The sequence below is a fragment of the Sprattus sprattus genome, assembly GCF_963457725.1.
Source record: "Sprattus sprattus genome assembly, chromosome: 2".
In the NCBI taxonomy this organism is placed as follows: domain Eukaryota; kingdom Metazoa; phylum Chordata; class Actinopteri; order Clupeiformes; family Clupeidae; genus Sprattus; species Sprattus sprattus.
In genome coordinates, this window is record NC_137921.1 from 11873328 (window position 1) to 11900150 (window position 26823).

The 26823-nt window shown below is 44.0% G+C and overlaps 1 protein-coding gene across 7 annotated transcripts in view; it reads right to left on the minus strand.

Annotated features, from left to right (window-relative positions):
- Positions 1-1101: 1101 nt before the first annotated feature.
- Positions 1102-26823, minus strand: part of scn8aa (sodium channel, voltage gated, type VIII, alpha subunit a) — a gene marked incomplete at both ends in the record, with an annotated part of 45914 nt that continues 20192 nt past the window's right edge. For 2 of the 7 annotated variants that reach the window (XM_080833649.1, XM_080833650.1), the window contains 17 exons: positions 1102-2255; positions 2897-3167; positions 3264-3368; positions 3727-3864; positions 4130-4183; positions 4382-4666; positions 9429-9551; positions 15039-15212; positions 16098-16252; positions 16779-16896; positions 17934-18383; positions 19031-19387; positions 19598-19771; positions 21820-22058; positions 22525-22660; positions 25825-26112; positions 26347-26628. In XM_080833649.1, the coding sequence (XP_080689775.1) occupies positions 1102-2255; positions 2897-3167; positions 3264-3368; positions 3727-3864; positions 4130-4183; positions 4382-4666; positions 9429-9551; positions 15039-15212; positions 16098-16252; positions 16779-16896; positions 17934-18383; positions 19031-19387; positions 19598-19771; positions 21820-22058; positions 22525-22660; positions 25825-26112; positions 26347-26628 (4503 nt within the window). Of the gene's footprint in view, positions 2256-2896; positions 3168-3263; positions 3369-3726; positions 3865-4129; positions 4184-4381; positions 4667-9428; positions 9552-15038; positions 15213-16097; positions 16253-16778; positions 16897-17912; positions 18384-19030; positions 19388-19597; positions 19772-21819; positions 22059-22524; positions 22661-25791; positions 26113-26346; positions 26629-26823 lie in introns of all 7 variants that reach the window. The other 5 variants (XM_080833648.1, XM_080833647.1, XM_080833651.1 and 2 more) reach the window with 4 other exon arrangements.

The window sequence follows — 26823 nt, forward strand, 5'->3', positions numbered from 1 at the left end:
AAGGGACAATCATAATGTTTGAAGCTCCCAAATACTGTGTACAAGAGTACTTGTTCAAATTTAGGAGTATGATCTCATTTTTAAACTTCTGGATCAGTGGAAATCTTCAAAGCTAATGATCGAGCCACAGCTGTGGCCTGAGTAAGTGTGGTGTGGACTATGATTTCTCATGCATGACTCCTGATCAAAACATGCCATCATGCAAATCATTTCTATGCATTTGAACGAGCACAATAAGTTAGGTATTAACTCTGGAACTCGGTTGGAGCCCCCTTCAGCCCAAGTCAAAACCCTGATAAAGCCCCTACCCGATCAATGTGAAAGCCCATGTAGAAAATCATTCTAACGCAGGTATAACAAAGAGGATGAAAAGACTAGTGACATGGGCTAAATGTGTCGGTTTTTTTTTTTTTTTTGCTGCTGCTCAAATAATGTTAAGATGCAAGTATATTCAGCACAAACAAATTAAAAAAAAAACACATAATGTTCTTGGTTTTTTTCTGCTCTCCCCATTTTTGATTAATCATTTTTCATCTACAGTTAAAAGACAACATGTCACAGGAACCCCAGCGACGGAGCAGGTGGTTTCCTGCAACCCAGAATTGTTGTTGAGTCTTTATGTGGCACCCCACAGTTGAGCAATGCTGGAATCCACACATGGCCATGGAAAAGAAAACATCTTTTTAAAATTTCGCACAGTTCTGTGTCCAGTTGGCAGTTGGTCTTCACCTCTAAGGTCTGCAACAGGCCTTCACACCACTTTTGAGTTGAGTTGGCCGTGTTGAGTTTAGATTGAGTGAAAAGTTATTTAAAAATCTTGGTCCTTTATCACAGATGATACACAGAAAGCTCATCGTGTTTGGTCGTGTTCAGAGTGGTATTAAAACCAAGCTGCTTCTTCTGCATCGAAACATCTGCAACAAGTCTGTAAACAAACCATTTATTTTTTTAGATTTTTCGTTTTTCTTTGCAAATAGTTTTTTCTCTCACTTTTTTTGTTATTGTTGTTGATGTTTGTACATTTGTTGGATTTCGAATACAGAGTCTCATCTCATCATGTGCCACTCGCCGTAGAGCTCAGCGCCAGTTCTAGCACAGTTCTTAACACTTTGATTCCCTGACATCTTTTTGGTTTTTGCCCTTTTCCTTCTTGCCGACAATTTCGCTCTGTTCCAGCTTCTCCTTCTCGGGTTTGGTCACACTGTCGTATGAGGGCAGGGAGGCAGTGGAGGGCGTGCCCTCTTTCTTCTCTTGATTGGTCCCACCATTCTCCAGCTTGCTCATCCCGATGATACGCCTGCAGACGAAGCCGCGGCGCAAGAGGCTGGCGCGGTAGGCGCGCTGGATGATGGACGCGGACACGTGCTCCTGCTTGCGGCGCAGGGTCGTGGTGATGGGCTCAAAGGAGATCTTGGAGGGGTTGGCAGCGATGAAGCGCTCCTCCATCTGCTGTCGCATCATGTCCAGGTCGCCGCTGTCACCCAGCACGCGTTTGGTGAAGGCAAACAGGATGTCCAGGCAGTGGATGCGGTCGCCGCTCACCATCGGCAGGTCCATGGCGATCAGTTCGATCGTGTTAGGCTTGGGCACACGCAGTGGGTGCTCGAGTGTGTCGGCAAAGTCGCCCAGTTTCTGAAAGGTCACAAACTGTGAGGCAGTGGGGTCAAACTTTTCCCAGGTCTCGTAGAAGGACTCAAAGTCGTCCTCGCACAGCGGGTCGGCGCTCTCCTCCGTGGCCACACTGAAGTTCTCCAGGATGATGGCGATGTACATGTTCACCACGATGAGGAAAGACACGATGATGTACATGACGAAGAAGAAGATTCCCACCGAGGGGTTGCCGCAGTTACCCTTCACCGTGGTGCCCGGGTTCTCAAGGAGAGGGTCGCAGTCAGGTGGGTAGTTCAGAATGGGCGCGAGGAGGCCGTCCCAACCGGCCGAAGTGGTGATCATGAATAGGCAGATCATGGAGTTGCCGAAGGTCTCGAAGTTGTACATGTCGTCTATTCCCATCTCTCGCTTGACGTAGGCAAAGTTGGACATGCCAAAGATGGAGAAAATGAACATGACTAAGAAGAGCAACAGGCCAATGTTGAACAGGGCTGGCAGTGACATCATTAGGGCAAACAGTAAAGTCCGAATGCCCTTGGCCCCTTTAATCAGACGCAGAATGCGACCAATTCGAGCCAGACGGATTACCCTGAACAGCGTTGGAGACACAAAGTACTTCTCGATCAGGTCAGCCAAGAACATGCCTGAAAAAATTAGAAAAACACAGAAAAGTGTAAGCCATTTTAGACTGCAATTTCCATTCTTCCTTACCATTTATGACTACAAATATGAGTACAGTCCAAGCAACTTTGATTATCTGATCTTACATGGCTTATGCAGGGCATTTAAGTCATTCATTGGTTCTTTATTATTTAAAATGTACTCTTTTACACAAATCTAATCAGACCTGACAAAGTCCTCACAGACAGATCTGGCAAAAAACTAATCACAGGCTATAGTAAGTCTGTTGTAGTCTAAAGCCAAAAAATAATTCTTTACTGACCAAACTGTAGCTTGTTTAATTTATAAAGCTTTAGATATCTGAATTAGAATATTTAAAAACATACTCTCAATTTCTGATTGCTGAAATTATTAATAGCAACATTCATTTAAATATACACTGGTAAGCTCTGTGACACAGGCCTCCCCTCAAAGGTGACGCATAATTGGAGTACGTATCCACTTCAGGGCCTTGCACCCGAATTATACTGACTTAAATGTCTTAAATACGACATGACTTATGCAGATGAATTACACAGAACCAATAACTGGCAACTAAAGTTGAGAGCAGACTCAACAGAGACCAGATGTATCTCACCAGGAATTTGTTTCCTCAGTCACTTACCTACGATGGATAGAATGACCACAACACAGTCAAAGACGTTCCAGCCATTGGTGAAATAGTAATGCCGCAGGGCGGAGAGCTTGAGGACGAACTCCGTGGTGAAGACCACGATGAAGATGAAGTTGACCCAGTAAAGGATCTCCTCTGTCTCCCTCGACTGGTCGTCCGTCTCCACCATCATGGTGACCATGTTGAGGCAGATGAGGATCATGATGGAAATGTCAAACACCTGCTGTGTCACGAAATCGAACACCATCCCTTGGATCTTGTTCTGCAGGGGGGAGGTCAACGAGAAAGGTTGTAAGAACATTGCATCATCAAGATTATCAGTGCATGTGTGTATCTTGCTTTGAGATGTCAGTGGTACCTGTGGTCTGGGAATTGGCTTTTGTGGTTTCTTGGAGCCCAACTTTTTCATGGCATTGTAGTATTTTTTCTGCTCTTCTGTCATGAAGATGTCCTGACCCCCAAAGTATAGAGACAAACAATAACTTGGTTACAACCTTAGAAAACTTTCGAAAACGCCGCACAATCACAACACACCCTCTTACAACTTTCCTCTCTCGGTCATCAGAAAATAAGTAGCTGAAGGCCCTATGTAATTATATACATAATGTTATGTCATTATTGTCTCTATAGGTTACAGTTACATGTATGATGTCTTTTTAACATTCATATTTGCAAACCCATAAATACAAACCATACCATCAACAATATCATACTATACATTGCTACTTCTATTGTGTGAAGATTGATCGTGGTGGCTAATGCTTGTAGGAGAAGAGTATCTCTAAGCTTAGATTCAAAGACAAGAAGCGGGTTAGCCTTATCTTTTTCTTCTGTTGATTGAAGTTGTCAATGATGACACCAATGAAGAGGTTGAGAGTGAAGAAGGAGCCAAAGATGATGAAGATGACGAAATAGATGTACATGTAGATGTTGTCCTCATAAATAGGCTGGTCTTCCACCTAGACGGGGAGTTTGACGCATACAGATCAAAAGATACTCTTCGTGGAACAGTGAAGAACCACATCAAAGCAACATCACATCATTACCCAGTAAGGACACAGGAGATAACAAGAGCCTTCAGAGGCATCTCTGTCACATCGCTGTTTAATACTGGCACTATGATACCTAATATGGTTATTTCTATATCTCAGTGAAAATGTAAAAAAAAATTGACTGCTAACAGGCTTTAAGCTTATAATCCACCATTCCTTCACACAATCTCACCCTTCTTGAGTCCACAGCTGCATACATGATGTCCATCCAGCCCTTGAATGTAGCCTGAGAGCCAGCAGATTTTTTAAATTATAATACATAATTACAAATGACTAAAAAAATACATATTTAGAAGAGTGTTATGGTGTAGTAATGTGATGATTCATATGGCCAACCTTATGAAGTACTGGAGCCTAAAAGAGGGATGTATAATAACAGAAAGATGAAAACATGAAAGTCTGGAGGTCGGAGGACCACCCTTACCACTTGGAGTAAGGCCAGGTAGCCAGCGCCCACGTTGTCAAAGTTGATCTTCACATTCTTCCAGCGGACCTCAGTGTAGTTGGCGTTCATTAGGGCAAGGCACTCTGTTTTATTGTTGACCTGGTCCGGCAAAAAGAGCGTCTCGGACGTCGCGTTCCAACAGTAGTAGTACTTGCCCGCAAACATGTTGACCCCCATGATACTGAAAATCAGCCAAAAGATGAGGCACACCAGCAACACATTCATGATGGAGGGAATGGCGCCCACCAAGGCGTTGACTACCACCTAGACCAGAAGAGAGACAGGGCAGAGGCGAGTGAGGTCCTGCCTGGAAGGATCCCACTATATCCATTCACACACACACACACACACTCTCTCAATGCTGCTGTATACCTGTATGACTCTGACTCACCATCACCTGGCATGTTAGTCTCAGTGAAGGTATGAAGTGAAAGAAAATACCTAGGCAATGTCTGTTCTTAATGTCAAGAATGTAGCCAACTACATTTTTGCTATAAGGAATGGTGTGAATAATTAAAGCAGATGTAGCCAAGAATGTGTATAAACTGGTGTATAAACGTAAGTGCTCTATGACTACGAGAACATTAAAAGAAGCATAGGGTACGAACTATGACACAGTTTGTGCATATTAATTGTCGATGGCAGAGAGTACATATCTAGCTGTTTGTGGTTTTTTGCAGTTGTTCTCATTGCGGGAATGAAAATCAAGCTGGTCAAACAGGTATACAGCACACAGTCAAAATCATCATTCACATTCCTAACAATTCCCCCGCCCCCCCCTTTCCAAAACCATTCCCATTGTCTCAACTAAAGAGCCCACACATTTCCCTCCACATTGCAATGGAGAGCTTAAGGGAACATTAGTAATGGATCCCAACCCTTTTGCCCTTTATGTTATCACTCCTGGACACCCCCCCCCCCCCCCCCCCCATCCCACCCCTCCTTCCTTCCTTATCCTGGTGTTAAGATCCCATCTTTTCAGTGCTTAGCAACGAGCTCGGCGCCAAGTTGTCCACTCACTAAGGGGTGTCAGACAGGCTCACCAGCAGCTCTCAGGCAGACAGCTGGACATGCATGCCTTTCACAGACTCGTACAGAGAGCCATATTCCCTCCTTAAGACAGACATACACAGAGCGAACCGCTCTGGGACAGCGTTCTCTTGGCATGGACACTGGCTAGGTGCTTGGGCTTGCTACTTCGTCAGAGCTACTGACTGACTCTAGGTCACACAGACTGGCCACTTGGGCCTGTTCATATATATCCCTGAGTATCTGAGAGCTGTTTTCATTGTCGATATTTGTTTTTGAAGGGGCCCAGTACACTTAGATAGCTTGGATCAATACACTATAAGGAACTGAAGGATATCATATTTACAAAAGTGAAACCCTTCAAATGGGCAAGGCATGATTGTGCCATCAAGTCTTAATATATTATACTATAGATATATAATGATGAGTGAAACTGGTTTGCACTGTTGTACTGAGTACTGAAATGCAACCCAAAAGTAATTATTCTATCTACAGTGACACATGAGAGATGTGATAGCCGTACATTCTGCATTCCGCCAATTGTGAAACTGTACTATGATAGCCATTAGAATAAAGTGTACTCCCAGAGGGAGAAAATGAGCTAATTTCTCAAATCCAATCAAAGTGCACTTGCCAAGAGAAGCTGTCTTTCCTACTTTTTGCACATGGACATATATCTACATTTTAGAGAGTGAACAGACAAATGCTTAAGATGTATACTCAAAGAAAGGGAAAATGGCTGTCAAAAGGGCATCGTGTGCATTGGCAATTTTTAGAGTACATGCGTGTTACATGGCATTGTTGTGCAATCTCAAAAACCGTTAAAATAAGTAAACAAATCGATGTAGAGACAACAAACGCAGAGAGATCAGAGGGTCCTGAACCATAAGTCAGCGTATTAGGAACACAAGACACAGAATGAAACTAAAACCTAGAGGAATCTTTTTACTAAGTGAGTTGGTCCACACTGGTGATAATCACCTGGATTCAGTCAATCAATTCACTAAAACTTGCATCAAGCCAATTTCTTTTTTCATTTTCTATGTGCTATGATAGTTTACTACCACTTAATAAAACAATTCTCAAAATGCACAGAAATCAATAAAACTAGCAAAGCCATCCCTCTGGTCTTGTGTCTCCTTGTCGATTTATTTATTCATATTTAACTCAACTTCTTTTCAAGTAAAACAGAATGGCAGACAGTTTGATGAACATAGGCATTGGCAAATGTCAATTCTTCCGTGCTTCCTCTATTTTCATGGCCATACCCATCAAACAAATCAGACCCCTGTTAGTTTCAGTCCTCAAAGGGAGATCCTGTTCTATATCTATATTAGTATTTATATAGTCACACAGCCACACCCAAAAATGACTACATCCTACAGGGGGAAAAAATCTGAACATATCTAGGTAACTGTGACTATGGCATGCACTAGTGAAGATCAGTTTCATGACTTAAATTCTATGTGTGCCATTAATGTAGTCTCCAAACGGATTATGTGCAGGGTCCTGAACCGCACAAGCATGATTGCACGCTTGTTTTTAATACAACGTCTTTATCAGCATTCATTAGGGCCTTTCGCTTTCTCCTCACTAAGGTATTCCTGATACCAAAAACCCACGACGCTGGATTCACCGGTGCCTTCCTATTAGAAAAGACCACTGGCCTGACTTGCTGGTATTTCAGTCTAGATAGTCAGGCTAAATGTATAAAATCCAGTGCATAATAGATGTATGGCTGATCCTAAGGAACAAACAGAAGAATACTATACTTCCTGCACAGTAATCACATCTGATGGCACGAGCCCCTAGAGTGCTGTCTGGTCTGTCATTTTTGGGAACTGGATGATATTCTAGAGGTGGACATCACCCTTGTGAGTTAGCAGGTTAGTATTCACACAATGGCTGAGACCCATCCCACCCCCTCTTTCCCCTGAGGCACTGATCAATCTCTTAGCTCAATAATGCACAACATTGCCTCTTGGCCTCATCTCCTCCTGGAGTGTGAGGCACCCCAGGGGTCCGGCCTACAGCCAGTGTCGTGCCATGACGTGAATACAATAATGCCTTTGGGCGAGCAGGCAATATTTGCACATTTCCTAAGCTTCTGCCTTTTCTTTTAGACGTCAGTACGTTCTTGCACCAATCAATTGTGAAAAAAAAGCCTTTTGCTGTCGATTGAGGGTCTATTTTTGACTCGGACAGAACCCTGTGTGTTGACTTGAGGAGATTTGAGCCAGCCGTTTCCGCCAATCAGCTGGGAGGAGTGACCAAAATATTTTAGACGCATCTCTCCAGCAGAAGCTTAGCAAATATCTTCCCCCGACATCCACAGCGATGTGCGAGAGGGGTGGGTTCAGTTGCTCATTTAATCTTTATTGAGTTCCTTGTGCAGATCCTGGACAAGCAAGAGAGAGTGCAGTGAGGCTCCAGCGCGTCGGCCCGGCAACGCTGGACAGGCCAGTGCAGAGCCAAATGGGCTGAAGAGGAGAGTGGTGAGATGGAGGGAGAGGAGGAGGGCGAGGAGGAGGAAGGAGGGAAATGAGGGTTGAGGGGGGGGGTTGGGGGTTGGGGATACTGCACTGAGCTGCAGATGTGGGGTCGGGCTGGGGAGAGGTGGAAAGACAGGGGGGGTCGGGAGGTGAAGGAGAGAAGCTCAAACTAAAGGACGAGGCAACTAGTCCACGAGAAGAAGAAAAAGAAGGGGGGGGGGGGGGGACTGGAGGTGACAACAACCAGGCGCAACCGCTAACAACCACCAGAGTAGGGTGCTGGTAAGGGGGGGGGGGGCAAGGTGAGGGATGTGACTGGGTCAGTTCACTAAGAAAGTCAAAGAGCTCAAGACGAATATTTCAAATATCCAGCCAAGACGACTGAATCGTCCATCTAAGAAAGTCAAGTAATGAAAAGAGAGTGGGAAAGGGCTACTGAGCTATAAGTAAAGACAGCTACCTCATAGACTTGTCAACATTTCTCAGCTTAAAAGATGTCAGCTTCGGCAAGCGGAAGGGGAGTCATCTCCGGTAAAGGCTGACAACGCAGGACAGTCGCCCGCATGGCTCAAATAAGCCTCTACACAAAACTCTTATCCTTTCCAATTTTTTGTAGAATGCACAGATTCTCCAATATTGTCACACAAAAAAATAGAACAAACAAAAAATAAATAAAATAAACGGTTTTACAGTCATCTTGAGTTATGTGTGTTTGGTGTCCGTCTGGCCAGAGGTCGGGGGTGGGGTGGGGTGTAGAACAGAGATGTGATAGTGTGTCTTTGCCGCTGGTTGTTCTCTGTGAGGGGATGTGTTGGGAGAGGTGGGGGGGTGGGTGAGGATGAGGGGGGTAGGGGAGGCTTAGATGGAGGGAAGGGGGCTCTCGATTAAAAGCAGAGGTTGCGAGTCAGGCCAGATGAGCAGCCAATCGCAGGCCAGATGAGCAGCCAATCGCAGGCCAGATGCTCCATGGGAATGGGAGGGGAATCACATGGTGCTGAGTGGGATTTTTGACATTCAGTGCTCCATTTGTCCTCCATTAGTTGGCTTTTCTCTTCAAGTTCTTTACCCAATTACTCATGTCCAATTCACTTTTTATGTTATGAGGCAGCTTTTCAGATGTACAGATTTCTTTTTAGCCGTATTATGCATGTGGTGTTATCCACTGGTGACTAGGCTCACCAGTCACCTTCATATTTTCTGCAGGAATCTGGGAAATGCTTTTTTATTCCAGCTGCATCATGACTTAGCATTGATTTGACTTGTGAAATACACAGAGATTTACATTTGGTACATCAAATAGATATACTTATAAATGAGTGACATCTCGTCTCGGGTTTTAGCTGTTTTTAAAAAAATCCCCCAAGGATGAATAGATAGAAATATATATGGATATATATTTTTAAGTGGCTTTGTTTTTCTTTTGCTGTTGTCTTGATCAGTTCTAGCATGCTTAAACTGTTCAATGGGCATGCAGAAGGACCAGCTGCTTTAGCTTAGGATCTTACCCTCATCCCTTCAAAACGTGACAAGGCTCTGAGGGGCCTCAGGGCCCTTAGTGTCCTGAGTGATTTAATGGGCCCTAGATCGGAGTACCCCAGGGCATTAGCTATAAGGCTGACTATAGACACCTACACAGAAACAGAGAAGCAAAAGAGGTTCCAGACTGTTAGACGGGGAAAGGACACTCTCTTGTGGAAAGAGAGGGCCCTAGAATTGGCGGAACTGTTTGATTACACACACATACTCTCACACACACACACTCGTACATACACACATCACTTTTTTTTCTGTGTTTTTTTCCCAGTATATACATATATAAGATAGCATTTATATATGTATATAGCTATATCCCAGGAGAGAAAGAAGCATGTTTAGTATGGTGTTACGGGATCATATGGGTTGGAGACGTAGCGGAACACCCCCCCCAGCCCAAGGTTAAACTTCTCTGTTATTTGAGAGGTTGAGGGGAAAGGGGGGATTTCCTGGCGATTCCTCTGTGTGCCTGTGAAGAGACTGGTAGTTGAGACACTGTGAGAGAACGCAGGTGAAGACAGAGGAGAGCAGCATTAGACTCAAACAAGATGGGGAAGGTTGACTGATGAAAGCGCCTCAAGTGGCAAGTTTTGGAGGTGAAACCCAGGAAGGGGGTAGAAAGGGCGGGGGGTAGGGGGGGCTGGGAAGGGGGGTTAAGGATACACAAACGGTTTCTCATCAGAAGTCGATTAAACCCCAACAGACTACAAGAACCTTACCCTGGCCCTTCTAACATTGTCTCTCCATGTCGCTCTCGGCTGAAGCATAAAATCCCATTTAATTTTTAGACAGACAAACTAATGGCACCTATGGAAAAGAATACAGGTGAACATGTACATGTATGTCATGTAACCAATTACAACCATTGTTTTAAAAACAAAAAAAATCTGAATTAAAGGGAAGTGTCACAATAACACAGCGACATTACAGTACAGATTGTGGGGAGGGGAGGTGATCGGCTAGGCACTTGTACTGGACGGCACTGAAAGGACAGAATGACATCAGAGGACCTCGAGCCCAGCTCAGTCCCACAGCACTGGCAGAGAGCCAAGGGGCACACCCACAATATACGGTCACACCCAGAATGTATTAAGGGAGTGAAATAGATCAGGGAAATAGATACAAGGATACGTTTGGAGTTAAAAAAATGAGTAAAACAGTGTGGCACAGCAGAATGGAAAACTATCAGCCACATTTTCTGCATTGACAGCAAGTGGATGGCGGCTACTAAAAAATGGCTCTGAAAGAATATGCGCTGTGGACACCACCTATAAGATTTGTAGTTTGTCGTTTCCAAGGTGACACAACATAAAGCAGGAAATGACTGGCCAGTGGGACTGAGAGCAGGGCTATAGTTCCTTACTGCACACAGGGATATCAAACAGACCTGAACACACCTTCAACCAGCCACTGACAGACTCAGTAAAATACACTGCCAAAGTAGTTCACAACACCCAAAGCAGACCAACTCACAGAGGGGGGAGTCTACGGAAGGCGAAAGTTTTATGGGGATGGGATCACTGTCCATACGATGGCATTTGAGTCTTTGGCCTCTTGGATGCAAGTTGTAGCTCTACCTTAGAATTCTATCACAAATGCAAAGTAAAAAATACAAATAAAAAAAAGCTTTAATTTTTGCCAATTTTAAAATGTATGTCAATAATTTTATTTTATTTTATGAATATCCTTATTGTAAACAGACTCCCTGTTAGTCATATTGTGAACAGATTTTACAAAAAAGAAAGAAAAAAAACAATATGTGGAGGGGTGAGCAGAGAGTGTTCAAACGAACTATAAATGCATCCACTGAGACTTGATCTCTCAATCCAAAAGTGGAATCGGAGCCCAGTTGGGTTTGTGCCAAAAAGCTCAAATCCTTGGCCACTTCCCCCTGGGGAGGGGGAGTGTGAATAAAGCTTTCACCTCACTCTACGGTCACACTTCTGTGGGGATATGGTCACCTTCAGCCTGAGTCTGAGGGCCTGGCCCAGTGCGAGCCAGCCCCCGCCTTGGACGCCGCAGCACGGCCCCCTTCACTCGCTCACAGCTCTCGCTCACAGCTCTGCAAGGCAAGGTCAATGACAATGGGTGGCGGTGATCTGAATGAGGACAACAAAAACAGAAAAGCAAAAAACAGAAATTCAACTCCCACCCGCCACCCAAAACCAAAGAGAAGGAACACAAACAGCAAAATGTGCGTAAATAAAAAAGCGACTGTGACGCAAAAGCCATACACACTGTGTTTACTTAACACCCATACACACTGTGTTAACACCCATACACACTGTGTTAACACCCGTACACACTGTGTTAACACCCATACACACTGTGTTAACACCCATACACACTGTGTTAACACCCATACACACTGTGCTGCTGTCTACTCTAGGCTCAACCTGACTTGGCTAATTTCTCACATTTACAGTAGAAAATGATGAGCCCTCTCTAATATTAGAGCAATCTCTTTTGGCTATTTGCGATGGCCTCAGATGAGCATACAGAACAGACTAACTTATGCGTATAACTTATGTAATAACTATGTTTGCTATGTAGTACTTAGGGTCTTCAACAAATATCTTTCTGTTTCTTTCTATATAATGTATGTATAATACACACGTCACACTATCCCACATCTGTGGGCCTTCCTCCTATGGGACAATTTATCTACACGTGCCAAATGTTTCATCTTGGCCAATGACAATAAAATTGCGGCGATCTAAAGGGGCTCTGTACATACTAGCCAAAGTCTCAGAATAGGTCTTTACAGTGTAAGTCACACCTGCCAGCACTCTCTCAACAAGCACACAGCACTCAAAAGAGCAGAATCAAAAGAGCCGAAAAATGACAATGAGAAAATCTGAAATATAAACCATGTGAAGAATGTGGCACGAACAAACATACATATACACACATCACTGGACCAACACAAACATTGATCCACACACGCTCATAGAGACACCGACATTAGTGATGCATGCTGGTCAATGATGGCGGCCCCCTTTTCTTAAGCCCCTCCTGATTGGACACTGTAAGAGGCGTGACAACACTGGACAGCGGAAGCCACAGGTCACAAACGGGACACACAGGAGCCAGCGCTCCCAAGAGAGAGAAGGAGAGAGAGAGAGAGAGAGAGAGAGAGAGGGCGAAAGAGAGAGAGAGACGACCACAGGACAGTGGAGAGAACAGGAAGAGTGAGAGAGAGGCGATGTCTGGACCACAACTCACCGTCCGCCGCCAATGTCCTTCAACATCACAACACCTCCGCTCACACACCTCACACACTCCGGAGGTTAGAGCAGGTGTCACACTTTTAAAGGAAGAGCAGGGGTCGGGGGTCGGGGTCGGGGCGCGGGGAGAGGAGGTTGCACACGGTTCAAAACACATACACAGTGCAAATTACAGCTTGGGAAATGTGTAGTTTGCTCCCTGCCCAGTGTTAGTCCAGCACCTGCTGGAGGCACAACAGTGCAGGACTGCATATCCCAAGTCCTAAGGCTCCGCCAGAAGGGTAGGGGCAAGGCTACTGAACGATGTGGCGTCCTATGTCCTCAGAATTTTGGGCTATTTCTGGTTCACATTCAGTTCTAAGAATGTGAGGAAATATTGTCATCATCAGTTCCCCTAAAAAAACATGTCAGGGAGAAGCTGCATGTCAATTGTCTGTATGCAAATGTTCACAGATTGTGAGTGATTACTAGGGCAGGGGAAAGATAAGTATTAGTATCGACTTCCTCATGGACAATATGAGTAGTACTGGGTTTAGCAGTCAATTGTAAATGACAATGTATACAGTAAAAGATTCCAAGAGTGTGTGTTTGTGTTAGTGCCAGTGGGTCTGTTCAGCATGTTAGCATGTATGGAGATCTGGCTCATTTCTGGACATGCTTCTCAGCTCTGCAGCATGTGTTGGGTTCAGCTGAAAGTCAGTTAGCTCAGGGACAAGGTCATACCACACACACACACACATGTACACATAACAGCAGTAGTCAAATCTTTCCAATAACGAGGCTGTTGCCATCAAAAACATTTTCCCACATGGGAGTCACACTCACAGAACATTGCTCTGGGTCCCTCACGGTGAAGCCGACTTCCAAGCATTCACTTCCGCAACCCACCCCCCTTGAGTACTGCTGGATGTGATCCATTAATCATGTTCCTTTACTTTTAATGGGGAAAAACAACTTTAAACTAATTTATAAAGAGGTTATTTTGATATGGGGGCTGCAAGCGGCTCTCTGCCACAGTATTAATCCCTCTACTTAAGCAAGGTGACTTGGAAGCTCGCTCACAGTGAGGGTAGAGAATGAGAATCAGTCTGACATAGACAAGGCATCATACATACATCTGACATACAGTAAATACATATTTCATACCATACACACCAAATAAGACAGGTCAGAAAACCCAGCACAGTAAACACATGTTCCTCTGGGGCTGAGCATTGCTTGAATACGTATTGTATTGAGTATCAATAAGCCATGCTATTGATAGGAAGACTCTAGAATGTGCCACCATTTTACAGTTGCAGCACCACTGGCATCACATTGGAATCTGTGGCCAGGGTCAATGACTAAATAGCAAAGTTGGCATGTATTTAAAACATACAGTATTTCTTTGCTGGTCACACAATTCCTTGCTGGTCACAGATCAGGGGGCAGTGGGGAATCTGAAGGTGACCGTTTAACAGAGGAATTGTGTGTGTGACATTCAAGCAGCTCAGTTTTACACACATTAACACAGAGATTGTCTCACAGTAGTGCAAGGGTAAGGGTTGGTTATTTCAGGTGAGGACATTTAGACTCGGGGGAGCATTCTTCAAATGGTTCAACTCCCGTCCCCCGTTTAGAATTATTATATTATTAGATACTGCAGCAGACAATGGATTAGCATTTTATTTTACTGTTTAATCTCTCACCCATGCAACCCCAAGACACTACTGCAACATTTTAAACTGTGAAGCTTAACTACAAACCCATAACTGTAACACCTTGTTGAGGAACCAAGAACATTACTGAGTGGAACCGCGCCCAGACTTCTGTTACACAAAGTACAGTCAAGAGGGTATTGAATTTCAGTGGAAGTATGTCTGCTGTTTCTTTGAGTTACACGCCTTTCCACTTAAACTGACATCTTCGAAGAGACTTAATTTGATGTGTCTGCTATTTCTAAAACGCATTCAGAAACATTTAATGTAAGCTGTCAGCACAGAGCCAGACATAAGAAATACATCTTACTAAGAGCCGAGCATAAGGTATACATCTTTCTTTTCCAGAAATGTCATGTTTAAATGAGTAGCAAATCAACGGGATGAACTGGATAAGACTTAATAAATACATCAATAACTACTCTGATGGGATGCGTTAAGTAAGGGATAATGTATAGTCTGCCGATCATTATCGAAAATGAATCCCGACGGGACCCCAATGCACAGCGGAGGAGAATGTTTGCAAGAATGTTTCAAAGGAACCCCATTCGTCAACAAGGTGTACAGGAGTTTTTTTTTGTTTTTTTTTTCAAACATCTACTGTTACTGACCAAATCACAGGTCCATACATCTAAAGGAAATTAACAGGTTGACTTACATCTACAATGAAGAAGTCCAGCCAGCACCAAGCGTTGGTGAAATACTTGTAAAACCCATAGGCAACCCACTTGAGCAACATCTCCAGGATGAAGATGTAGGTGAACACTTTGTCAGCGTATTCTAGGATGACGCGGATGGTCTTCCTCTGCTCGATGTACACATCCTCAAAGGCCTGTGGTTCACAAACCAGATGTTACACGCTGTGAGTGGATGCATCTTCAACTTCTGTGGTAAGAGCTAGTCATTATGACACATATAAAAGTAAAAGAGGGACAGGATAGCTATTGGTGGGCAACAAATGAGGAAAAATCATGTTAAATAAGTCTGCCTCTAAATAGATAAATAGACCATCTAAATAATAAATAGACAATCCAAAGATAAATAGACCAGACAGAAACTCGATAGGAAGATACAATTAAGTGTTTAATATGTGGTATTTATGTAATGTGTCATCAATTTTTAAAGACACTATATTCTCAAAGCTCTTCCCTCCACTAGAAATAAACTCCCCCTCTATTCCATTTGATAAATGGTACAGCCCATTAATCACATCACCTAGAACTGCTGTGCAGGCTCCAGCTCTCAGCCTTCCATAATGAGTAAGATGACTGCACCTCTCTCTCAGCCAATCAGATGCCGTATCCTCTAAACACCCCCCACCCCCACCCCATTTAGCCTCTCCTGCTGAGCATGCCTGCATGTGTCTGTGTGTCTAGAAATGACCCATTCAGCAGTAGGCTGACACATACTCCAGTTTAATGTGGGCAGTCTGATAATGACTAAATCAGACGGCATGGAGAAAACCATTTGGTTGGGACGCCACATCATGCCACCCAATACATCAGAGAGTTAACTGACTGAAAAAGAGAGAGAGAGATTGCAAGACCTGAGAGGCTATATGTGTGGTTTGATTTAAAGCAGTGCAACTGAGGATACCAGTCTTTACAAACGCCACAGGGCTTTTGTACGTGTCCTTTATAGAAGACATGGATATATAGATTTATATTTTTAAACTATACTATCCCTCTGTCATCCACAGCTATGTGTGCACACTTACCAGAGCTCCACTGCTAAGCAAGATCATGAAGATGATGAGGGTCTCAAACCAGTTGTGCTCCACAATGAGATAGCAGGTCTTTCTCAGGAACCACCAGTATTTGCCCCAGCCAAATGTGATGGGCACATCACAGCATGGGTAACGCGCAATGCAACCTAGCAGAGACAACAAAGGTCTTAGCCCCAGCTAGCCATCATCCATTCATCCAATTATAACATCAACATACTGAGATATTACCATGACATTAACACATGTACCTTTTTAGACCTTCTACCACTCTTTTAGCTAGCTTTAGCCAGCTTGTAGCTACAAACCATAGGGTGAGGGTAAATACAGGAAGCTAAACAGAAGTTCCAATAATGTATGATTTATGTTTGCGCAGGTTAGGGTTAGTACAGAATATCAATGTCCTACTACCCATGATAACTAGTGTGTCCCTGTATACTACTATAGAACAAAATGTGTTCGAACACTTGGAGAAAACGTTCGGCTGTCACCAGGTTCTTCACAAAGCTGAACATCCAACAACTTTTCAAAAACAAGCTGTCCTGATAACAAGTGTGTCACTTTGTGTCTAATGAAAGAGGTTCAAATAAGGTTGGCTAAGAAGCCTTTCCTCAAGTATCCAAACTCTAAAGACTGGGCTTCAAGATGGAGAAAGCTGAGACAAGGATTCTGTACCATCTGTCCAGCATCTATCTGGCTCCACATACTCCTCCACGACCTCCACCACCGCCGCTTCCTCCACGTCTGGCTTGATGTCTACGGTGCTGCCCTCCGAAGAGCTTGTGTCATCATTCTGAGCAGACAGAAAGAAGGAGTTAAAGGGACACTAGAGCAAGATTTCAGCAAGAAACAAGAGTTCCTTTAAGAGCTCATTTTACAGAGATTAAAGAGTAGGGCATGTCAATTCTTTGCTGTTGTTTAATTTAGAGGCAATCAAACAGGACGCTAATACATCTAACGTAACAAGGCTGACATGTGCTATTGCATTACTGGTGCTACGATTCCTCATACAGCCTCTAGATGCTAAACAGACATATGTTTTAAACAGTGCAGAGAATTGTCGTTTTACAACCAGAAGTAAGACGGTGTCAGATTATGTAATTTACCATCATGTAGCCCTCCTCAATGAACATTAGCCGTTCTCTGCTTGCCAAGCAAGTATAATAAGTGTCTATATAATATCATTAGAGGGTGGCATTGACCTTGCTGTAATTACGCTTGACTGATGGTCTGTCTGGGGCGCCGGGTCTCAGACAGGGGGTCTATGGAAATCCATAAGTGATGAATTACTGGGCTGGGCTGTGCTGAGCTGAGCAGCAACACGCAGGGTCCCCCCATGCTTTTAGTCTGGCCCTCATCATTACCTCTGCCTCTCACTGACGCCACACAGAAATGCAGCAGCTATGTCCGTGAATAATTGTGCAAACAGCCAATTCATTGCCAAGGCTAAGCTCCACGGGACTCGTATGGGGCTAAACGACTGGAAAATCTGCCATGGATCCTAAAGAGGTCAGTACACACACTAACAATGTGTTCATGAAAGCTTACGTGATTCATCAAAACAGATTTTTTTCGGAAGAAAAGCTGTTACACATCTAACTGTGTGGCTGAGCAGTGTTCGGCACTCATGCGTAGCCTTGCCGACCGACTCTATGCCCTTCCCGTCTACTGCGGGACAGAAGCAAAGCATCCAGTGAGGCTGCTGTTGTGCTGCTAGCCACTCACGCTCAACTGACTCAACAGTCCCTTTCACTCTGCATCAACATTCCCAGCATGGGGCAAGAGAGAGACACAACCCCCCACCCCCACCTCCTCCCCCCTTCCACTTACATCTTTGCTGCCCTCGGCCTCAGACTCGCTGCTGAAGTCCTCGGTATTGAGGTTCTCGAAGTCGGACTCGCCCACAGCGATGGGCACGCACACGGTCAGGTTGGGGTTGTTGATGAAAGACATGTGGTCCTCGTCGATCATGTACTTGCCCACGCTGCTGCCGATGCCGCTGGTGGTGCCGTTCTGGTAGTCGCGGTCGATGTCTGTGTGGTTGGCGATGCAGTTGAGCTTCTTGTCATACATGTCGTCCAGTGGCTTCGTCTCGTCTGGCAATTTGCGCATGAGGATGACGGCCACTACGTGACGTACTTTGATCTTCATCCAGGCGATGCCCACCTTCATCCGGATGACGGCCAGCTGCAGGTTGTTCATCTCGCCGTCGTCATCGGTGGCCGCCAGGTTGTCCGCGCTGAACGAGCTCAGCAACAAGGCAAGGAAGAGGTTCAGCACCTAGAAGAGTCCACACCCAAAGGCTCAGAAATGCTCACAGCCCCCTGCATCAACATGCTGACTGTGTCTCTTACATATTGAACTAGAAACTGTATTATAGTCATGCTACAGGGAAGCATTTGGGTGATTTCATGACACCACCAGGTTTCCTAACTGGGTGGGCCATACCTCGCTCAGTGCATTTTACTATATTACTGAAATATTGAGAACAAGTGAAAACCAAATCCAGTGGGAACTCGTTATCGATGGCCTATGCTCCACTATGGAGAGAAGGCAAACACCAACAATCAGGTTTCCTACCTAATTATGATGTAGTATGTATGAACACTAAACTGTCTACGGTATTATTACTCATTATTATTTTTTTTGCACTATATCCTAGTTTTTATGCTTATTTCATGACTATTTTTATGTGGATCACTTTACATGTAATTTCTTTGTGCACGTAATGTATTTGCTGTGAAGCACTTTGAGCTGCATGAAAGGTTTTGCATGAAAGGTGCTATATAAATAAAGTTTATTATTATACCAAACTAAACTAAACTAAACTAAACTTAACTAAACCGTCTCGACTCAGCATGTGGGGTTTGAAATGGGTTAACATAGGAGTTCCAGGTTTGCCATGGATCCGGACGCTGTTCCCTTACCACCAGATTGCCGATGACCATGACCATCATGAAGACAATGAGGCACATGGACTGGCCGGCCACCTCCATGCAGTCCCACATGGTCTCAATCCACTCGCCGCACAGCACGCGGAACACGATGAGGAAGGAGTGGAAGAAGTCATTCATGTGCCAGCGCGGCAGCTCGCAGTCCTGGGCGATCTTGCACACGCAGTCCTTGTAGCTTTTGCCGAATAGCTGCATGCCCACCACGGCGAAGATGAAGACGATGATGGCCAGCACCAGGGTCAGGTTCCCCAGGGCGCCCACTGAGTTGCCGATGATCTTGATCAGCATGTTGAGTGTGGGCCACGACTTGGCCAGCTTGAAGACTCTTAGCTGGGGGGGAGGGTTTCAGAGAAAGGAGGGGGTGATAAGAATCACAGGGTCATATTCATTTACTATTATTCATGGTCAACAGAGATGGGACAAAGCTATTCGACAACATTTACAAATCAGTTAAATCATTAAAAATAATGGTGATATAATTGGAGTTATTTGTAGAAATATAAAGGATGAATAGAAATAAATTATGTAAATTATGTTTACCAAACGGAATGATCTCAAGACTGACAGCCCTTCGACGTTGGCCAGGCCCAGCTCCATTAAGCTCAAGCTCACAATGAAGCCGTCAAAAATGTTCCAGCCTTCCTGAAAGTAGTAGTATGGGTCCATAGCAACAAGTTTGGCAAACATTTCGGCAGTGAAAATCCCTGTAAACACCTGGCGAGGAGACAGAGAAGGAGATGTTGGGGGTTAAACGGACACTTTCTCAAAGTATACTATGGCAAAGTCTTCAAAGAGAGAATGCAGAAAGCTGACCTTGAAACAATTAAAACCTGATAACCATTTGTGAAAAAATAGAAATTCTCATTATTATGTATATATTATATATTTCTTAATATTGTAACAGAAATTCTTTCCATTCTCCAGCAGCCTTCTGTTCTGAGGTCATAGGAAGGTCGGGGGCTACTGTTTTACCATCTCCCTGCTCTGACACTGGCTATCCTCATGAAGCACATCCAATTTGAATTGCTAAACCCTCCAGTGGCTGAAAACAGGCGGTTTTTAAGACGCCTCTCTGACACACAGAGCCCTTCAGGGCCACTCTGGTGATCAGCAGGCACAACGGGATAGCGTCTGGTCCTATCAATGGATGAAGGACGCGTTTAGTCATGCAGCCCGCGGCTGTGTGGTGCCAAGGTGCCAACGGTGGCCTCGGCTCCTGAATGGCCCTCCAGAGCCTGTGATGTCAGACAGGATGAGTCATCCGCCTCATCTAAGCCCAATGACGTCTCACAGCACTATGTGCATAGGAATAGTGGGTGTGTGTGTGTGTTTGTGTGTGTGTTCGTGTCTCTGTTTTAAAACTTCCACTTGCCATACACAATATATTATGACTTCAAAAGGGGGATTTGAAGGGAAATTAGTTTTTTACTTTATTTGGATGATCCCCTATAGACTATCTACAGATGCTCAGATTATAAACAAAGTATCTGTTGAAACTACAATATATGACTAAGATTCGGGTTAGGGGTTGGGTTTGGTAACGGTGATATTCAGTGAAAATTAGAAAAACTGAAGGCTGAATATACATCTGTAAAGTCTCTGCAGGTGGATTATCTAAGTATGTAAATTTAATCTTTTATTCTCCAATTTTATTCTTTTTTGTAGGAGTAATTTTACACATTTCTTTCCTCGTCTTTTGCTCACTTGGAAAGGCATTTTATGTATTGATTTCCTTTCAAAACCTCAGCCACTGCTGGAAAAATCTCCATGCTTGAAAACCGATACCACTCATAACACTGTTGACATTTGGCACAGTCAAAACATTAGATATTGTAATTTGTTATGGGGGGATTTAACATATGCTACCCTGTTCGTTTGCATTTTGGTTTCAGCATTACATTCATGTCCATTGATTTGTGTCCCGTACAGATTGCTGCATTGATTCAACAAATTCCTCATCTACCAGATATCAATAAAAGCATTGCTTCAACACAGACACAGGAGCTCACACACAAACACACACACACACACACTCATGGACACAGCATACACACTGGAGTGACTAAGCGGTGATGAAATTGTGATGTGACTTCAACAAGCAAAGATTAACTTTATAATCATCATTATCATCATTAATCATCATGTTAAAGATGCGTGTACCAAAAGGTACTATTTTCAATCCAATGACTGAATTCTTTACTGTAGTGAGGCAGAACTACAGACATGCTGAGCCCCATAGCTATGATTCAGGCACCATTTTAGAGACGCTCATCAATCAGGCAAGATGAAATATTAATGCAACCCTCCGACTAGCTACCTCACTCAGACACAGAGAGAGAGAGAGAGAAAGAGAGAGAGAGAGAGAGAGAGAGAGAGAGACAGGGAAAGAGAGAGAGAGTCATGTAACCTATCAAGGATAAAAAGAGATACAGATGAGAGCAGAAAAGAGAGCAGACAGAGACAAGGAACAGGAGAGACGACTGCAAGAGAGTGAGCAATGGACAGAGAGAGGGAGAAATGCAAGAGAGCGATAGAGAGAGAAACAGACTGTACTGTCACTCGAGACACTGTGTAAAAAGCCTGTGTGCTAGGCAGCAGAGTCTCTGCAGAAGAAAGCTGTGTGGGTCCTTCTGTGGAATGGGAATGGGCTCGCTTATCAACTGACAAGAGACTTCCTGATATCTTCATTAGCTGCCATTTTTTGAGACAAAACTTAATAAAATAAAAACATAACAGGCTCCAACAAATGAAAAGCTACTCACTAGGTTGCCCACACTCAGCACATGTTCAAATTGGGGGGTCATGGGGTAGTGTTCCATGGCCATGAAGAGGGTGTTGAGCACGATGCAGATAGTGATAGCCAGGTCCACAAATGGGTCCATCACAATCTGCAGCGTTATCTTCTTGATGGTCAGCCACATAGGAAAGCATTCCCAGATCAGGAATGTGTTGGCGAACTTGTACCAGCATGGAGGACACTTTCGCTGGGACTCCTCCAGTTCTGTAGGGGGGCAAGAAGGGAGAGGGAAAAAACAAAACTGAGATTGTCAGACAGGCTGATCTTCACTGACATTCCAAACAGATTTCCAATATCTTAATGTTACACTGCATAATTCAGCTTTTAAAAACAAGAAAAAAAGTAAAAAAAAATGGGGAATATATGACTTAAAATAAGCAAAATGACCTGGCAACAGAACACAACATTTTACCAAGATTTTTTTTTTAAAAGAACCCATATATATCTTAAAACTCGTGTGGCCAGAATAAAAACAAGTGAAATGCTCTGGTAAGAAAATATATTTTGTCAGACAAAAAACAAGCATATATTGCCTAGATTTAAGATATTTTATCTTAATAAGATTTCAATTTTTGCAGTGAATTTGTTTGTTCCTTCTCGGACTTTGAAATCTCTTCACGGAATTTACAGGGGGTGAAGTTATTGGTTATCACAGCGTCTAGGGCCATACCCTCTGCAAGCGTGTTGGTCACCGCACTCATGACACTCATTGCTCGCTCTTTGCGCCCGAATGAGGTGTTGAGTTGGTCCACAGAAACCATGAGAGAGCCAGAGAGTTTCTTCTTTATCTCCACCTCAGTAGTTGGCTGTCGGAAAGAGAACAATAAGGTCAAAACAAAAAGACCTCACAAATATCACAACACCACAAGTGGTAGGAAGAAGGAATTACAAGTCACCAGCAGAACCGAGAAAGGAGCTTGGTTTACATAGTCTGATGTCTCATTATTCACATTGTTAGCTTGAGGAATCCATCCTTAATACGAGGTTAATGCAATTTCACATGGAGCAACATGCAGGCTTCAGACAAAGAGGAGCTCTGGGACAAGATGTTTAGATTAATGGTGGAAAACATTACTAATTTAACCCTAAGTGTGTGGTTGTGTAATGGAAGACATGTATCGTAATAAAAGTGTAGGTCATAATATTTCAGGACCGAACATACGTTTTTTTATACTGGAACTAGAAACGTATACATTATGTTGAATGACAAGTATTTAGATATTGAAACGTCAAGCGCAAAATTATAAAACAGTGTTTTAGAACAGTGTTTGTAAAACAACCAATAAATCCACTCTTCATAATACAAAATGAGCATAGTTATAATGTCGTATATGCTAAACATGATGTGGTTTCTATATTTCAAAGTCAATGCTTTGTATAGAATGTCATATTTGCTATGGAATGGTCATAAGGATCTTTGACTTTGCAAGCTAGTAGAGCCACAAATTCAAATGAGCATTAACAACAAACATATGACATGCTTTGGGAAGTATTTAACAACTCAGACTCCACTGATTTCTATAGCCATTTTGATTTATGAACACCTGCATAGAGCTAACAGTGGCTTTGTGACATCAGCCTTTATGTATAGATAAAAGGCAATATGTAAGTGCTTATGACGCATTTTGAAGAGGTTGTTTATGGGACATGTTTGTGTGTTGTGCAGCCTTCCTTTGCTTGAGCACCAGTGTGTTTGTTTTGTTTCAAAGAAGTGTGCATATTTTTATAATTTTTTTGTCCTGAGCTCAGCGCAACGTCTGCCCTGAAGCCTCCACACCTCCGCCCCCTGTGCACAGCAGAGGCACAGGGGGACGGTTCAACAGTCGGCGTGCATCAGATCAGCATCAGCACCATGCACAAGAGTTAGAAAGAGAGGAAAGGAACGAGAGCAGAGCAAAGAAAACCCCATTCACTTGGTTCCATGCTGGAGTGAAACGGACTAAAAACGGTTACAGAGAGGCTCCAGGTTAAGAGAGAGAGAGAGGATTTAGGATGTTATACTACCATGCTTACTAACAGAGGGATGAGGAGAGTAGAATATCGCCACTGGCTGGGTTTTTTTTCCGAACATTTTTTTATTTGTATTTTTTTAGGACAATGCAAGAGAAATAAGGATCAGAGAAAATCAGAGAGAAGGGAAAGAGAAATAGAGAGAGAAATAGCAAAAGAGAGAGAGGCAGAGCAGATAAAGAGCAGAGGGGCCCTCGTTGGTCTCAGACCAAAGACATAGAGAGGCAGATGGCGTGACATTGGTGGGACTGATTGGATGTGTTGTCGTGCTGACAGTGGCAAGATTTAGTGACAGGCTGCTGATGTCAGAGGAGTGGTCCCTCCTCCTTTCTCTTCCCCCAGACGTGGTCTTGGAAGGGGAGGAGAGAGGAGCAGGCACACAGACCACCCTGCACGGCAGCACAGCCTGACAACATGGCTGCCAATATTTCATAGTCACATCAGGGAGGGTGGTAGGATGATAGAGAGGAACAGAAAGACAGACAGGGAGAGAGAGAGAGAGAGAGAGAGAGAGAGAGAGAGAGAGAGAGAGATGGATACAGACAGGATAGTGAAGACTAAGGGGAGAGAGGACTATTAGAAGATAAGGGAACAGTGAGTGAGAGAAAATGATGGGCAAAATCCAATCCATATATTAGCCATTTGGATTTTGCAGAGTCACAGTAAGTACAAGGTTGAAATAAAATCCGCTATGAGCAATGGATCTCATTGAAGTGTGGTGAATGTATTCCCCACTGATAACAAGCACCAGTGGCAGACAGAGACCTGGCCAATGAGATTAGCAGAATGTACAATGATACAATGATAGGGGTCAAACAAGGACAATGATGAAGGAATGGTGACAGCCATGGAGTCTGTTTCATGCAAATTACACCAATGTCATGTAGTCTGCCTCGTATCCGTATGAAATTGCACCAATGTTGTGTAGTCTGCCTCGTATCCATATCAAATGCATACAAATGACCCATAATACCCATAATGGTATTTCTGTTGAGCTCATGATCCTCACTTCAAGACATGCTAATAGTGGCCGCTAATAATGCCTCCATATGTCTCATCATTTTGTGTGGCACACATTCAATTAAATGAAGCTGATAACATCAGGATAAATGTTAGTAGCATCCTTCTTATGTCACAAGGATTAAGATGAAACTGTGGCCACAAGAAAAGGAAGAGAATAACTCATATATGTCCAGGTTAAAAAAAAACTATCAGGGATACAGTATATCACTGGTCTTTGTGCCACAGTGCTCTCCAGCTGAACTTGTCCTGTTTTGGGAGCTACGGACAGAGTTTTTCATTTAGTGCACTATATTTTTTTAACGAAAGTGTGAGGAGTGTACAATGAAGTGTATAATAAGACTACGTATTAAATTGGGAGGTAAATGTCGAGGAAAGCCTTGTCTTTGGAAACAGATTTACTGAATGTGGCACTGGACACGTGGGAAATGAAGATATTCACCTACAAATATCTTCTAAATAGCTAATTATTTTTAGCTTAATAATATATCATTAAGGGCATTGCTCTTATCCTTTAATTGACAATTTTGTTTTTCTTAGTCACTTTCTGAAATGGTATTTTTTACTGATGGCAATGTGTTATTTATGAGAGGTAGAGGAGATCTACAGCACTGGTGGAGATAAGAGCTGAAGAACAGGAAGAGGACGAAGAAAGAAGAAAGAAGGAAGAGGAGGAAGAGGAGGAAGAAGCCGAAGAAGAGACAAATTCTTCAGAATCAACAGCACAAAAAAGAAAAAGAGATTGAGAGAGAAGAGAAGAGGAGAGAAAAGTCTAGAAAGAACCCCGAGCCAAAACAACCAACATGAAAGAAAAAAGAAGGGGGGGGGGGGGGGGGTCACAGGAGGGAGGAGGGGCGGGTGGGCCATCATGCCTAGACTCATCCTGCGATTAAAATTCCTTCCTTACACTGTCGTCAGTAGCTGCCTTATCTATTATCACCTCAGGCAGAAGGCGTCCGCCGGGCCCGGGGCCGATCAGGGAGACCACGCCGTTGCAGTCCACCGTGCTGTTGCGCTTGCCGTAGTTGTAGCCGCTGTAGCTGCTGCGGCGGTACGGGCTGAAGAGCGAGTTGCGGCGCTCCTCGCACTCCTCCACTGTGCTGTGCTCGTCGTCGGCGAACTCGTTCTCCGAGCCGCAACCATCCTTGCCGCGACCCTTGAAGCTGAAGATGCTGCTCTTGCTGTTGTGCCGCGACAGGAAGGGGGAGCCGGGGATGCTGAGCAGAGACTGAGGAGGAGAGAGGGATAGAGTAGAAGAAAGGAGTAGAGCAGAGATAAGTAGAGAGGAATGAGAGAAAGAGGAAAGAGGAGAGGAGAAGAGGAAGGGGGCGGCAGCAGTGAGAGATGGAGAGATAAATAAGAGAAAAAAGGAGAAAAAAAGTCAAACAGGTGCTCCAAGTGTCACAGCGCTGTAAAATCTGCCCATTCCAACCCCGTCCTCGACCACAACCCTCACGGTCACCTGGTTCATGATGGAGGTCTTGCGGCCCAGCCGGTTGTCTGGGAAACGGAAGCGGCTCTTCTTGATGCCTTCGTCCGACTCGGACTTGACAAACTTCTCATAGTCACCCTTCTCCTCGCCCTGCTCCTTCTGCCGCCACTTCTTCTTGCGGTTGCGACGCTCCTTGGCGCTCTTGGAGCTCAGCTTGGACATCTCGGAAGAGGTACAGGAGAGGTTGCCCTCGCCATCGTCCTCCACCGCATCCTCCGACACCGTGCCCGCCGACGTTGCCATGGCATTTGCCTGGTGGGTGGGATTTTCTTATTTTCTTATTCAATAACACACGAGAAAAGCCACAGCTATGCTGGTAACATATGGTGTGGTGAGCCTTGCATTATTACACATCTCTCTTTCTCTATGTAAGACAAGAAAACATACTGATGCACTGCTAATAATTCAACTTCCTAAAATGTGAGAACATGATTAAATGCTTATAGC